The following is a 13,866-nucleotide window of genomic DNA, read 5'->3' as shown; positions in this document are numbered from 1 at the left end:
CTGAAAACTAAAAAGATCAAATAAATAAAAAAATAAACAAATGGTCGATCCTCGGCTTACCTTGAAAGGACCCGAGGAGTGTGAGGAGGAACGACCTCTAGGAACTAATGCTTGGCTCTGTGAACCCTAAGCATCTGTAGGGACTTTTCAAGCCCTAATCACTTTTCTTGAAGAGTAAACATTTTTGTTAATACCCCGTGGCATTTAAACCTTCCTTGGAAAGCTGCTTAGGATAGAAAGGCGCATCCCTGGCTGCGATCTAAATGAAAGGAAAGATGTCACACACTTGCACATACCCTGTATGTAGTGTAAGTGGGGTGGTGTTCTTTGAACCTAAACAACTGGGAGGAAGATTTCCAAGTTCCAAGCTAGCCTGAGCTACACAGTACGACCATTTAAAGAATAAAAGGGAAAAGTGTGCTTTTTAAATCTTCCATGCACTGAGGTTAATTTAGTATGTTTATTAGTCACTACCTACACCAAAAACCTTTCCCACTTAAAAACTTTTATTAAGATATAGCATATACACAAAAGCACACAAACATACAATTCAAAATGAAAAGAGCTCATCCAGCTTGAGAAAGACAGTGGCCATTCCTCTGAAAATCCCTTCGCCCTCCAAGGTCATTCTCAAAATAGCCACTAACTGTGATGGGTATGTCAACTGTTTCGTTTTTCTTTCATTTACCATGTATTTTAACAGCCTGTTTTGGCCTTTACCAAAGTGAACCACAATGGGTAGATTCTTCTGTGGCTTGCTTTTTGGGGACATTATTACATCTTGCAATATCCATGGTCATGGTGGAGCCGAAGTTCATGTTCACACCTGTGAATTCCGTAATGGGGATGTGTCACACTAGTTATCCAACACAAATGCTGATGGGATCTTCCTGGGGCTCTGTTGGTCTGGCTTTTCTTTTCTTCATTACACAAGATGACATTAAGACATTTGTTCATCCATCTCCTGGCAACATTTAAGAGTTTCTCAAGAATATGTACCTAGGGCTGAGTACAGCACACTTAGCTGTACCAAACTGTTTCCAAAGTTGCTCCTAAAAAAAAAAACCTGTTGATCTATCTGTCTGGGGTGGCTGAGAAGAAACAGACCAACTATGAAACTCTGAAAATGCATTTTAATAGAAAATCCATAATTCTGACACAATGAAAATGCCATTTACCCTGTTTCAACTAACTTGCAACACATTTTTAAAAGCAACACACTCAACTTCAAAGTACTGTATCCTACATCTCAAAATGTTTCCAAATATAGTACCTGAAAAAGGCAAATTCAGAACATATATGATGGACACCATCATATATAAAAAGACATCTATATTGTATATTCCCCACCTCCTACTTTGCTGCCCCTACCAAGCGCTTGGATGAGGCAACATCAGGAACTCATTAGAGGAGCAGGCAGTAAGAGTAAAGACAGAGAGAACAAGCATTACAATTGCAGTTATCAAACAAGTTAAAATGCAGTCATCCTGGGTCCTTTCACAAGCAAATAAAAACCAGTCAAAAATGCAAGCTTGAAAACCAACCCTGAAGGAAGTGCCGCTCCACAGACTGTTTCATGCACATACAAGGCGATGGTTAAGCACACACACACATCACTCATCTACAATGCAGTTGTGCATCTTTAGAAACAGAACAGATGTGAACTTAAAAAACTCCCACTGCAAAATTTTCAGTTTGTACATCCCTATAATCTTTAATTAGATGGCTCAGCTTAAAGGTTCTATGAGCCACCTTCTTACACCCTGGAATGATCTTTGGCCCTCCTATAACACTAACTGCATTCAAAGTGAGGAATGTTCTAGAGGAAAACATCTCAGCACAACACATGAACAACTTAACTGCTCGATTACAAAGGTACAGAAGTGGCAGCTGGGACCGACTGCAGAGGCGTCTGTCTGTCTGTCTGTCTACTCTACAGGAGTTGTTCCTCTTCCACCCCCACTCTTCAGAGTCACGAGGCAAAGGACTATCAGTCTGAGAACTACGGAGAAAACACTCATCAGATGTTATGGCTACTTAGGGATCCTGCTCTTTCAGAGACACAGGTTAACAGCATAACTGAGACTTGCTTAAGAATACAGAAGAGTAGACATGCAGACACAGGCACGCGTACACACTTCTGCACCGTACCCCCACAGACACAGGCACACATGGGACTATGGGTTATACTGTTACACTTTCATGAGATAAAAAAATTCCAAAATAAAAAGCACTCTAAAAAAGATTAACTGCTTGCTCTGATTTCAAAATTAGAGTAATCTGATTAAAACTGGCTCTCCAAAAAGACGTGATACATTCACTGTACTTTCACACACATGACACCAAATGACAGCAACAGCTATTTGGTCTACAAAACATAAACGTTTCTTATAGTAAGTTAGTACCTAGCCTCTATACCAGACATCGTAAGAGAGCGTTCTCAAACCTTGTATCTGCACCAACAGAACTCAGTGTCCACAGAGGACGTCTTTTTACAGGAGCCCATTTGCTGTACTGCATTTAAATTCACTGTTGAGTCTAGATGAGGCAGAAGAAAGCAATCTGGCATTTTAATACTTGAGCAGATTTCTTACATTATGTTCTTAATACAACAATGTCATCAAACTATAAGCTACACAAAGCAGAGCTCAGAACTGGGTGATTCTGCGTCTGCCAGACTCGTTGACAACTACCTTCATGTCCACCTGCCTCATCTCCCCGCCTGCTGCTGCATCTCTAGATCTGCTGGGGAAGCCGGGGGAAGGGGACCTCTTATTCCCATTAACATTTCTCATATAGTGTCTCTAAAAGTGGTTGCTTCATGATTTGTCAAAGTTCGGTAGAGAGTATTTTAGCTAATAAATTCTGTAATGACCCATGATGCACACTAGAAGGAACACAGTGGCACAACAGTGAGAAATGCCCTCACACTGATCAACATGAAGCCATCTGCTCAGCTTCTTTACCTATAAACTAATACTAGTATTAAAAGAACTTTAAGTCACAAGGAACTGCTCTGATATGTATATACATATAAACAAATGTACTTGAGGATAACACTTTATAGTTGATGAAGCTAGGTATAAACATGCTGCTACTTCCGTGTGAAATATCACCTGCTTTGTTTTTCAAATATACACTACACACTCCATACAGAGAAATATATACATTTATAAATGGATTAAGACTGGGTTAAAATTTTGGTATAGAATTTAAAGGAAAATAACTAGCTGAAAGTTTCTGAAAGTTTGCCTAGATCATTTCCTAGGTCAGCAGAGGAAGACAGTTTGTAAGGTTATTCAGAGCCTTTTACTACTAAAGAAACCTCTCGTGGGTGTAAAAATATATTCTAGTTCACTGTACACTTTTGCTATTAAAAGCAAATCCAAATTTCTTCATTACCACCCCAAATTGAAGCACCATTAAAACATCAAATGGAAGTTCTATAAAAATTACCCTTCAACAGAACAAGTTAGAAAAACATTCACTAACACTTGTATCAACAGTGTGCCTCATATTTAAAAACAAGGGACTAGATTGGAGCCAACAGCTTTATTAGAAAAGAGCAACACTAGAGCCTTGCAATGACACAGACAATCAACTCTGTAACACAAAGTCAGAGATACTTTATTTTCACGTCTAAATCCAAAGACTAAGTATAGCAGAAGTGTAAAAATGGAGTCCCACTCAGTCTGCTTCACATGAACACTAACGTTTAATCCTGTTTTCAAAGTCCGAGACTGAAAACTTGCAATTAAACACTGAGCAAGCCACATGTTTAGGGAATATTTCTTAAAAAGTCTTAAAGAAAAAAATATGATACAGGACCTAAGTTTTCAAAGTGGCATATGTGCTAATAACACATGTTCTGAAATCTGGTAGGTCACAACAGTCCTGAATTAATTTTTAATAATAATAATAATAAAAAACAAATAACTAACTGAGCTTTATACTTTTTCTATGCCACTATAGCTTTCTTTCACCTCATTTTAATGTTGATCTTCACTTTATGCCGTTTTCAGTATTCTTCAAAAAATCTTCAACAGTAGTCCTACAATGCAAAATTTGGGGAAAATTGATAATTAGACAGCATATAAAAGGTAAAATTTTATGACTAAGTGCTGGCCCAGTCGCTAACTGCTAACCATGACACGTGTATCTGAAATGTATTGTTTCTACATCAAGGCATCAACGTGGTTCATAGAGCCATGTGCCTGTGTATGCTGCCTATGTGTGAATGGTTCACACAAACATACCTACACTGCTTTTCTAAAACAGGAATGCCACCAATATATCAACTAATTGGTACTTCCTTTCATTAGGATTATTTCATCCCACGCCACTAGCCCAAAGATTGAAGTTAGAGGTTTTAAGAACATCTATAAAACCTAGCTTTAAACAGTTCTTTAAGAACCCAACCTCATCTGATATCAATCAGTTCTTCGTGTTACTGATCCAAGTGTCTGTCCTTGCTAGATGCTGCTGCTGTCAATGTCTCAGCCAGTGACTATTCCTCTATACTATGGCTGACCGCAAATTCTCCTACACAGTAGGAAACGTTAAACACATACCTCTTAAAGACTTGAGAATTGCACTGAATGTAACAAGGCGGATAATATGAGGTGTTTATTGTATTTAAAATTCTTTAAAGATATCTAATTCTGGGCACCACTGCATCCCTACACACAGTTGAAAAAAAATTCCATTCTGTTAACATGATTTGTAAAATTTCACGCAATACACAAAAACCCCTCTGTGCTTCTTGTAAAGAACAAAAAGGATACACAACAGTTAAGCGTAAAGGTCACAGGCAATAGCATTCAAACACGGATGTGGGTAGAGAAAGGAGTACCTGGCATGAGTACCTGCTTAGTTTGACTGAATCCTTGATTTCTAATTTGGCTTTTCATGGGCCGCTCACAACACCAACGCTGTGTGAGGTATGGTAGTCAGCTGCAATAATTCATAAACCCTACACTTCCATCAATCCAATGCTACTGGCTCTCGAGTTACAGAACAAACTGCATTAGAATGCAAGGCAATAAAGCAAAAAACTAGAAACATCCTTGACAAAGAAATACTAGCAGTATAATTAAAACAAAGTAGTCCAACATGTGCCTCAGAAATAGTTTTAAGTTTTTACAGCATAAGTCTCTGCCAATGTACCAACACAAGATGGACTTAATACCAAAAAGAAAAAAACAAAAACAGTTCAACCTTTTTATTTAAAAAAAAAAAAAAAGAAATGACAGCAAAATCCCTAAAAAAAAAAAAGATAATTAACTTTCAATGGCGACTATATTACATACGTGGACAATAATTTCCAAAGAGGCACACTAATGGGGGCACGAGTCTGCTACAAAATAGCTGAGACAAAACAATGTACCTCAAAATGTTTTGCAGGACTACACTGTCTTTTCCTTCAGAAGAGGCTTTTGTATGTCTTCTTACTCGGCTTAGATCCATCTTCATCTGTGCATACTTACGCTGCACTGTCAAACAGTAACAAAAAGCCCTAATCAAAGTGAGAAACACTACACTTACCTCTGTCTGATCTGAGGTCTTATCAGATCAGTTTTAATTGGACTGAGTGTCACCTTCAGATTTAACGTCTTCACTGGTCCCATTGACCTCACTCTTAGTGTCACTCTCCTTCCGCTCAGTGCTTGTGTCTTCACTTTGTCTCTCTCCACTACTGGACTTCACACTACTTTTTTTATCATCAGATCCCCTCTTTTCTGCCATAAAAGAAGACATTGACCATGGAATTTAGAGTGAGATACAACAAATACATTACTCTTTAATAAGGGAAACAACAGAGGTGAAAGATTCATTTCCCATAGCCTGCAACAAACAGTTTGCAGAATTCGCCAGTGATGTTTGTAGTTTATAGGAAAGGCCAAGAAGGGGCCCGAAAGGAAACAAAAGTAAAACAGCAAATTTCTCAAACTTGTGAAAAGTTGCTAAATTCATCTATTAATTTAAAACTTCAGTAAATTTTCATTCTAGATAAAGAATATACAAAGGCAACAGGAAAGACAGTACACAAAGCTGTTAGCATGAGGTTAATTAAGCTACAAGGGCAAAATGGTAACCAGGGGAAAAAATTAATATTTAATGACATGTTCACCCAGTGATATGTTTTATTAAAAGATTAATGATTATTTAAATATTCAAGAGGAGCATACCAAATAAGAAAACAGGATCTTAGCTGGGCAGTGGTGGCGGTGCACACTTTTAATCCCAGCACTCGGGGAGGCAGAGGCAGACGGATCTCTGTGAGTTTGAGGCCAGCCTGGTTTACTGAGTGAGTTCCAGGACAAGCTCGAAAGCTACACAGAGAAACCCTGTCTTGAAAAGCCTAAATAAATAAATAAATGAATAAATAAATAAGAAAATGGGATCTTAAAAATCCAAGACCCCAGTTTTCACTAGCTGTAAAGACACCTAAGAGAGCTTTTTTTTTCCCTTAAGAAAAAATTAAAACTTAGTTCAGCTACAAAAACAAGTAGTTTCCAGCCCCCGCCACTGTAAAGCCCGGCAGAGGCAAGGCGGCACACTTGTACTCTGGCCTCCAGGTCTAAGTAGTCCTCTAAAGATTCTGCAGAAAATGTTAGACTTGCTCTGTGAAACTAAGAATAACCAGTCTAGCAAAGAAATCCTGATGGGAAGATGGCTAAAGAGAGGAACCCTACATGGACTGTTGTTACAGACCCTATGAACTCGCTCTCTTAAGCAAAGGAGTGTGTATTAGGTCTAACCTTTGTGAAACAAACAGAGCAATGTCTAAGTGGTTAACTCTAAGACTCGCTTCATGCCTGTCTGTCCACTTGTGGGAACTGTGCTCTAACTGACCTTGTGGGAAAGTCCTCCCTTTGTGCCTTATGGGCTTCTCCGGTGCACAGGCAGCTTCAAGGAGGAAGAGTCGTCTTGTTGCCCCGTAGAGGACTAGCAGTCCAAAAATCTTATCTTCTGGCCTATGTAAATATGGTAGATCTTAATAGTCCTAAGGATATCCAAAATGTGTGGTGGATTTGAGTTATGGATTAAATGGGAACTCTCTGAACAAAGAGAGAACCCAGATAGCTGTGTGAGAAATGACCTCTCGTTTGTGGAGTTAAACTGCTTCTGTTTTGATCATAGCACCTGAGGCAGTGAACAGCCTTACCTGCCATTATCAAATGCTTGCTATTGCAGACATCCGACCCCAAAGGCCAGAAGGTTGTACTCAGAAGTGTCTAGAACTTTCAAAAGTGGATGGACTTACCACTTATCTACTGACAGCATGCCCAAACAAGACAGGTCTGACAGCTTTCCTAGTATCCAGTCTTCTTTCTTTTCCCAAGTCTCAACAGCCAACTCGAAAGCTTTACTAAATTCATCTTTTAACAGGCCAATAAATAATTCAGGACATATTTTTGCTTTACCCAGAAATTATACAAATGTGTCTATTTAAGTGGCACAACTGGAAAGAGCAACCAATGCAACAATAGAAATATGGGATCAAAAGCCTCACAAAACATAGATGATTAATCTGATCTACGAGTCACCAGATGACTTGACACCCGGTAACTCTTGAAAACTGACACCTCACTCCAAAAATATGCCAAACCCTTGCTAAAATAGGACAAAAAGAGACCCTCTCAAATAAAGTAGTACCCAATTAACTTTTGGATCACAGAAACAATTTCTGAATTTAAAATGACAAACATTAAAGCTTCTAAGAGGTGCACCATGTGTCCCTCACTACAAATGATCAGAGGCATAAAAAAACCAAAAACCAAGAAACAATTAGTCCTTGTATACTGCTAGTTCTTAACTCAATCTAGGAAAAAAAAAAAATAGCTATAAAAAGAACACGTGAGTGCTACATACATGATCAGTGTAACTTAACACCACCACAAAACAGACATGCAGAACAGGACAGGACGGAACCAGGACTGAGGAATCAGAAACAGGCCCTTTTGCTCATCTTTAAACCATACAGAGCAAAAATAGACCCCTAATATAAAATCAAAAATGCTAAGATAATCCAAAAACAAAAGTAGATTTTAAAAGTAGATCTTGATGATTAAAAACATTATCTCGAAGTAAAGGCTAAAAGAAATTACTTTTGTGAAAACCAGCCAAAGACAAAATTTATAGTCCTTCAATGTCACTAATACAAACCAGCCAACATGAGAGGGGAGTAAAAGCAAAATGGACAGAACATAAAACAGTTACAACCAGTAAGGGGTTCAACTTCTAGGAACACAGAAGCCAAATTCTGAGTTAAGTGAATGTCGCTCAATAGGACCAATAAACAATGTACATCTATGTGAGGCATTATGGACTATTGTAGAGTTTTAAAAATATAGCCAAATAAACAAGGTTTAAAAATCCTACAGCCTAAGCACTCCCACCCCGACAGATGATACAAACTCAGAAGAATCTATAGAAAACCTTCAGGGTTGCCAACTGAGTAATGAGGCGTTAGTAAGATCATACAGCCTTGGGTGGACTTCCACTCTCACAACCCAGAGCTGGAAAGGAAAGAAACAGCTTGAAACTGAGCTGACTGTTCTGGCGCACAGTAAAATGGAGATCTGGGCTATAGGCGACACCTCTCATATAAACCAACCTTTCTCCTTGGACTTTCTATCTTGTTCTCTGTCCCGACTTTTGCTCCTGTGTTTATATGACTTTCGATCTCGGCTTTTTGACCGTCTTCGATCCCGACTGCGAGATCTATGTTTTCTTTCTGATCTGTCATGGCTTCGGCTTCTCCGTCGATCTCTACTTCTAAATAATTTAAAAAGAAACAACTTTAGCTGACAGTACTAAAAGGGCTCAGAGAAGCATATACTATTCAATAATTAAAAATATTTAAGAAACAAATGAATGGCTAGCCTGGTCTACAGAGTGAGCTCCAGAACAGCCAGGGTTACACAAAGAAACCATGTCTCAAAAAAAAACCACACAAACAAACAGAACATTTTATGCTAGAAATTTCAGGAATAATTATTGAAAACCCTGCCACTAAATCCCAGCATTCTAGTGGCAGAGGCAGGTAGATCCCAGTGAGTTCGAGACCAGCCAGGTCTACACAGTGAGCTCCAGGCCAGTCATGGCTACACAGAGACCCTGTTTTGAAACAAAACACAGAGCCATACCTGTTCTGGTGTGAGTCTCTAGACTAATTATCTAGAATCCTGTAACAGAAGCAAACAACCAAGAAGACAGAAAACTTACCTTTCAACTCTCATAAAGCTACCTAGCACATAAGCATGCAGTTATGGTCCACCATGAAATAATCTGACTTTATAACAACATAAAAGTCATATGCATCATCAGTCATTCTATTTCAAATTTCGGATTTTTATCACCACCTAGGCTAGCATAGCACCATAATCCCAGGTGTCAGCAATCACCCATAGTTCTCCATTAGCCATGTAACCAATCAGGACAAGCAACCCACTCTGCGGAGCACTATGAGATCCACAAGTGACTTAGTGCATTTTTTACTTACAACAGCTTCAATGTATGACGTTATCCATAAGCCCCAACATGATGAAAGATCATTTAGTAATTTTTTTGTTTACGACTGTCCACTACGGCCTCATCATGAGCCAGACACTGTCAGAGGTTTACATACCTGCTTCGCCTTCTGTCTCTACTCCGTGACCTTTTATGGTCCCGGGACCTGCTGCATCTCCGGTCGGAAGTTCGGCTTGAGTGTCTACTTCGTGAACGACTTCTCTTTCTCCTTTCTCTATCACGAGCTCTTTCTTTCTCTCTTTCTTCCTCTTCTCTTCGTCTTTTCCTTTCCCGTTCTTCCCGTTCTCTCTCCCGTTCTTTTTCTCTTTCCTCTCTTTCTTGCTTCTCTTTTTTGAGACGTTCATCCCGATCAGGTTCTTCTGTTCTTTTTCTTAGCTTTTCCTAAGGAAAAAAGTTGGGTTTGTTTGTTGTAGGGCTGGGACCAACCAGAAAGCCAAGAATCCTAGGCACATGATCTAACACTGAGCCACATCCCCAGCTCAAGCTAGATTTTTATACAACTTTAGCTCTTAAGACAGTCTCAAGCAATTTATAAGCCAAGTTGTTTATGGAATTCCATAACCTAAGCGGAAATGTAGAAATTTCAGCACCATATGTATACATAAAATACGATTATTTGACTAATTCTTTAGGTAAAGCCTCAATTTCTGACTTGAAAATGAAGGAAATAATAATACTTTTATGAACAATAGATTACCACAGCAAACATCACTGCCTATTGTCTTTTTACTTTTGGTACTGGGGTCAACCCCAGAGCTGTGGGCACACTAAAGAAGCATGCTTATCCATCAACAGCCTAGCACACCACTGCTTTAAAGAAATAGAAATAGCAACAGAAGGCCACTCAAGGTTTCTATCATTGTTTGACCAATTTTTAGCTATACTAAAATACAGAATTTTCAGTGATAGTTATTGTTAGAGATTTCAGATTATACATGCTTACGAGAAACTTACTTTTAACTCTTCCACGGTGGCTTTAATTTTGGCATAGCCCATGTGTTGTTTTCCCATCAAATGGTCATCTACCCGAGACTGGGCATCTCCTACTATCAAAAAGGCTCCACACACTTCACAAACTTCCATCTGTTTTTCTTGGGCAGCAAAACTTTCAATGGTCTGAAATGACAAGTCAGTTGCTATGAGAGTGTCTGAGGAAGAGAGAATAAATTCCAAAAGAAATCCAACATCTGTCTTCCATCTCTCCAGCCATAGCTGAACACAACTGCTCCAGTTTAGAGAGGAAAGGCTTGAAAAGAGCAGCCAACTTTGCCTCTGCTGAACACCTACATCTCCTTGAAAAACTTACTTTCAGAAAGTCGTTTTAGTCTAAATTTCTTTCACATAGATTCAATAACACAAAAATTATTAAGAAATTAAATTCAAGGTGACTATGAGCTCACACTACTGAAGGAACAGAAACAGTGGCCAATTACATCTCATCAGTAGCATCTAAGGCAGACACTGCACTACTCACAGTAAGGAAGGAGACACTTTAATAAGACTGCCAATTTTAAACTAAGGTTAAACAGAAGTACTGAGTGATTTGACAACGAAAATATAAGTCAGGCTCATATGAGAATTTACAAATAAAGGCGGGGCTTAGCCAGAGAGTGAAGAATTGTCTTAATAGTTTTATAAGGGGCTGGCAAAATGGCTCAGTGGGTATGGGCTCTTGCCACCAAGTTGGATAACATAAAGTCCACATGTTGTAAGAAGAGAACCAATGCCTACAATGTGTCCTCTGGTCTTAACACGCATGCTAGAACAGGACCACATAAACACACTAAATAAATAAATGTAAAAATATAGACTACGGCCTGCTTGTAGTGAGATAACATGTGACTATATTTTTTAAATTTTTTTTAAAAAAGATTTATTTATTTATTATATATACAACATTCTGCCTCCATGTATGCCCGCACACCAGAGGAGGGCACCAGACCTCATTACAGATGGTTGTGAGCCACCATGTGATTGCTGGGAATTGAACTCAGGACCTTTGGAAGAGCAGGCAATAGCTCTTAACCACTGAGCCATCTCTCCAGCCCCTTTAATTTTTTTGTTTGCTTTTTGAGACAGGGTTTCTCTTTGTAGCTCTAGCTGTCTTCAAACTCACTGAGATCTGCCTGCCTCTGTCGCCTAAGAGACACTACCAACAGTATGGCTATTTCCATGCTTAGTTCATAACTCCCTTCCCTAAGGTAAGCCACAGAAACACTAACCTTCCCTCACCTTTGAGACTCGGAGTAGACTATCAAGATCTACTTTTTTGATCTCAAAGCCCTAAGGGATTCTGAACAACAGTCAGGATAAGGGATGTTGCAGGGAGGTCACAAAAAGATCTGGACAGGTAGGATGCTAGGTCCCCCACTTGGTCTATTGCATTATTATATTCTTTTCATCTAATCATGTTTCTACCCAGTTGTCCATGTTTCCATATGCTTACAGAATTAAGTCTCCAATATGACCCAGGAAAGGGCCTGGGAGCTTCCAGATACCTGAATACATGGAGGTTCCTAGAAGATGGTGAACCTGAAGAGGAGATGGAAGCTTCACAACCCTTCTCCCATACCTATGCATCTCTTCTTCATCTGCATCCTTTGTAATATCCTTTATAATAAGCTGGTAAACATGTTTCAGAGATCTGTGAGGTACGGGAGCAAATTAATTGAACCCGAGGTGAGGGTTTGTGAAAGCCCTGAATTTTTAATGTTAGTCAGAAGCACAGGCAAAACCTAGGGCATCTGAGTGACATCTGACATTTATGTGCCCAGGATTGTGTTGTGTGTGTGTGTTGTACTGTGCCTTAAGCATGTGAATAAGAGGGAAAGGGGAGGGAAGGGGGGAGGAAAGAAGGGGTGAACAAAATATAAGCTTTAGGATTGAGTTCCCAACCTGTGGAATCAAATGTTATCTCCAGTTAGATTGTACTAAACTGACTAAGACGACACTTAGCCCATGCCTGCTGTTGAAGAACATTTCTTGCTTGCTGCTGGAGTGAAATGGGGAAAATGGCTCAGAGGTAGAGCATTTGCCTGACAAGCACAATACTCTAAGTTTGATTCTCAGCACTGTGTGTGCTGGTACATGTGTGTGGGAAGGGTACAGCAGGACAGAAAGAGTGAGCACACCAGAGCAAGCTGAGGGCTTTTTATTCTATAGCTTCATGTCATCTGAGGATAGACTCATGATGTAACCTTGTGACCAGCCAAACCAACACATGCGGACAACAAAATGCTTGATCAAGACTGAATTTAGGACAATAGAAAAAGTATTCCAAGGTTCCCCAAGAAGAACAGATTCTAAGTAATTTATAATTAACAGGCTTCTTGAGAACATAAAAGGTTGAAACTCACCGAGGTTGTAGATCTTAGCAATTCTCTCTCTTCTTTTAACTGTTCAACCAATTTCATCATTCCCTGGGCTTCTTCTACCTTTCCTTCAGATCCTAACTCTTCAATCTAAGACAGAAAAAACTTAAGAGTCAAGACTCCTTTTCAATCAAGCTAAAAATTTTACACCCCCTTGCTTCATTAGCATTTAGTGGATTTATATCTTTTTGCTTGCTAAATCTTCAGTTTTATGCCAGGCAATAATGGTGCACACCTTTAATCTCAGCACTTGGGAGTCAGAGGCAGACAGGTTTCTGTGAGTTCAAGGCCAGCCTGGTCTACAAGAACTAATTCCAGGACAGCTAGGGCGATTACAGAGAAACCCTGTCTCGAAAAATCAAAAAACCAAACCAAAACTAAAAAACAAAACAAAACAAAACAAACCCAAAACAAAACCCACTTGAGCTTTATTTGACCCCTGTGATTTTTTTTCTTTTACAGCTTAGATGATGTGGATTTTAAAAACAAAGGTTTTTAAGCGTGGACACATGTGTATATATCTATCCAAGAAATACCATCATTAACAGTTAGACAGGTTCCTTCCCAACCCCAAAAGAGTTCATTTTCGTACTTTCTCCAACCTCAATCATACACATATAACCAGACAATCAATCAATAATCTGCAAGACTCAGAGCAAAACTGAGTTTTTCAAATTTCCTATAAATGGTATTACAATGTGGTTTGTAACCCTTCCTGAGTAGATTTTCTTTCACTCTAGATGATTTAGATGTTTATTCATATTACTGCAAATACTAAATTCCTTTAGACTTCAGAGTATTATTTCACTATATGGATATAATCACAATCTCTCTCTCTCTCTCCTCCCTCCCCCCCCCTCTCGGTTTTTTGAGACAGGGTTTCTCTAGCTTTGGAGCCTGTCCTGAAACTCACTCTGTATACCAGGCTGGCCTTGAACTCCCAGAGATCTGTCTGTCC

The 13,866-nt window shown here is 39.2% G+C and overlaps 1 protein-coding gene across 5 annotated transcripts in view; it reads right to left on the bottom strand.

Annotated features, from left to right (window-relative positions):
- Positions 1–3,533: 3,533 nt before the first annotated feature.
- The window catches only part of Luc7l3 (LUC7 like 3 pre-mRNA splicing factor), a 32,953-nt gene continuing 22,620 nt past the window's right edge, over positions 3,534–13,866 (bottom strand). For 3 of the 5 annotated variants that reach the window (XM_038324983.1, XM_038324982.1, XM_038324984.1), the window contains 6 exons: positions 12,894–12,998; positions 10,492–10,653; positions 9,635–9,918; positions 8,621–8,781; positions 5,598–5,738; positions 3,534–5,492 (listed from right to left, as the gene is read on the bottom strand). In XM_038324983.1, coding sequence (XP_038180911.1) covers positions 5,302–5,492; positions 5,598–5,738; positions 8,621–8,781; positions 9,635–9,918; positions 10,492–10,653; positions 12,894–12,998 — 1,044 coding nt within the window. In that variant the 3' untranslated portion in view covers positions 3,534–5,301. Of the gene's footprint in view, positions 5,493–5,544; positions 5,739–6,855; positions 6,978–8,620; positions 8,782–9,634; positions 9,919–10,491; positions 10,654–12,893; positions 12,999–13,866 lie in introns of those variants that run through there. The other 2 variants (XM_038324985.1, XM_038324986.1) reach the window with 2 other exon arrangements.

Source organism: Arvicola amphibius, chromosome 4 (genome assembly GCF_903992535.2).
Source record: "Arvicola amphibius chromosome 4, mArvAmp1.2, whole genome shotgun sequence".
NCBI classification, from domain to species: domain Eukaryota; kingdom Metazoa; phylum Chordata; class Mammalia; order Rodentia; family Cricetidae; genus Arvicola; species Arvicola amphibius.
The sequence above is the reverse complement of the archived record's forward strand: the minus strand, read 5'-3'. Positions and strand labels throughout refer to the sequence as shown.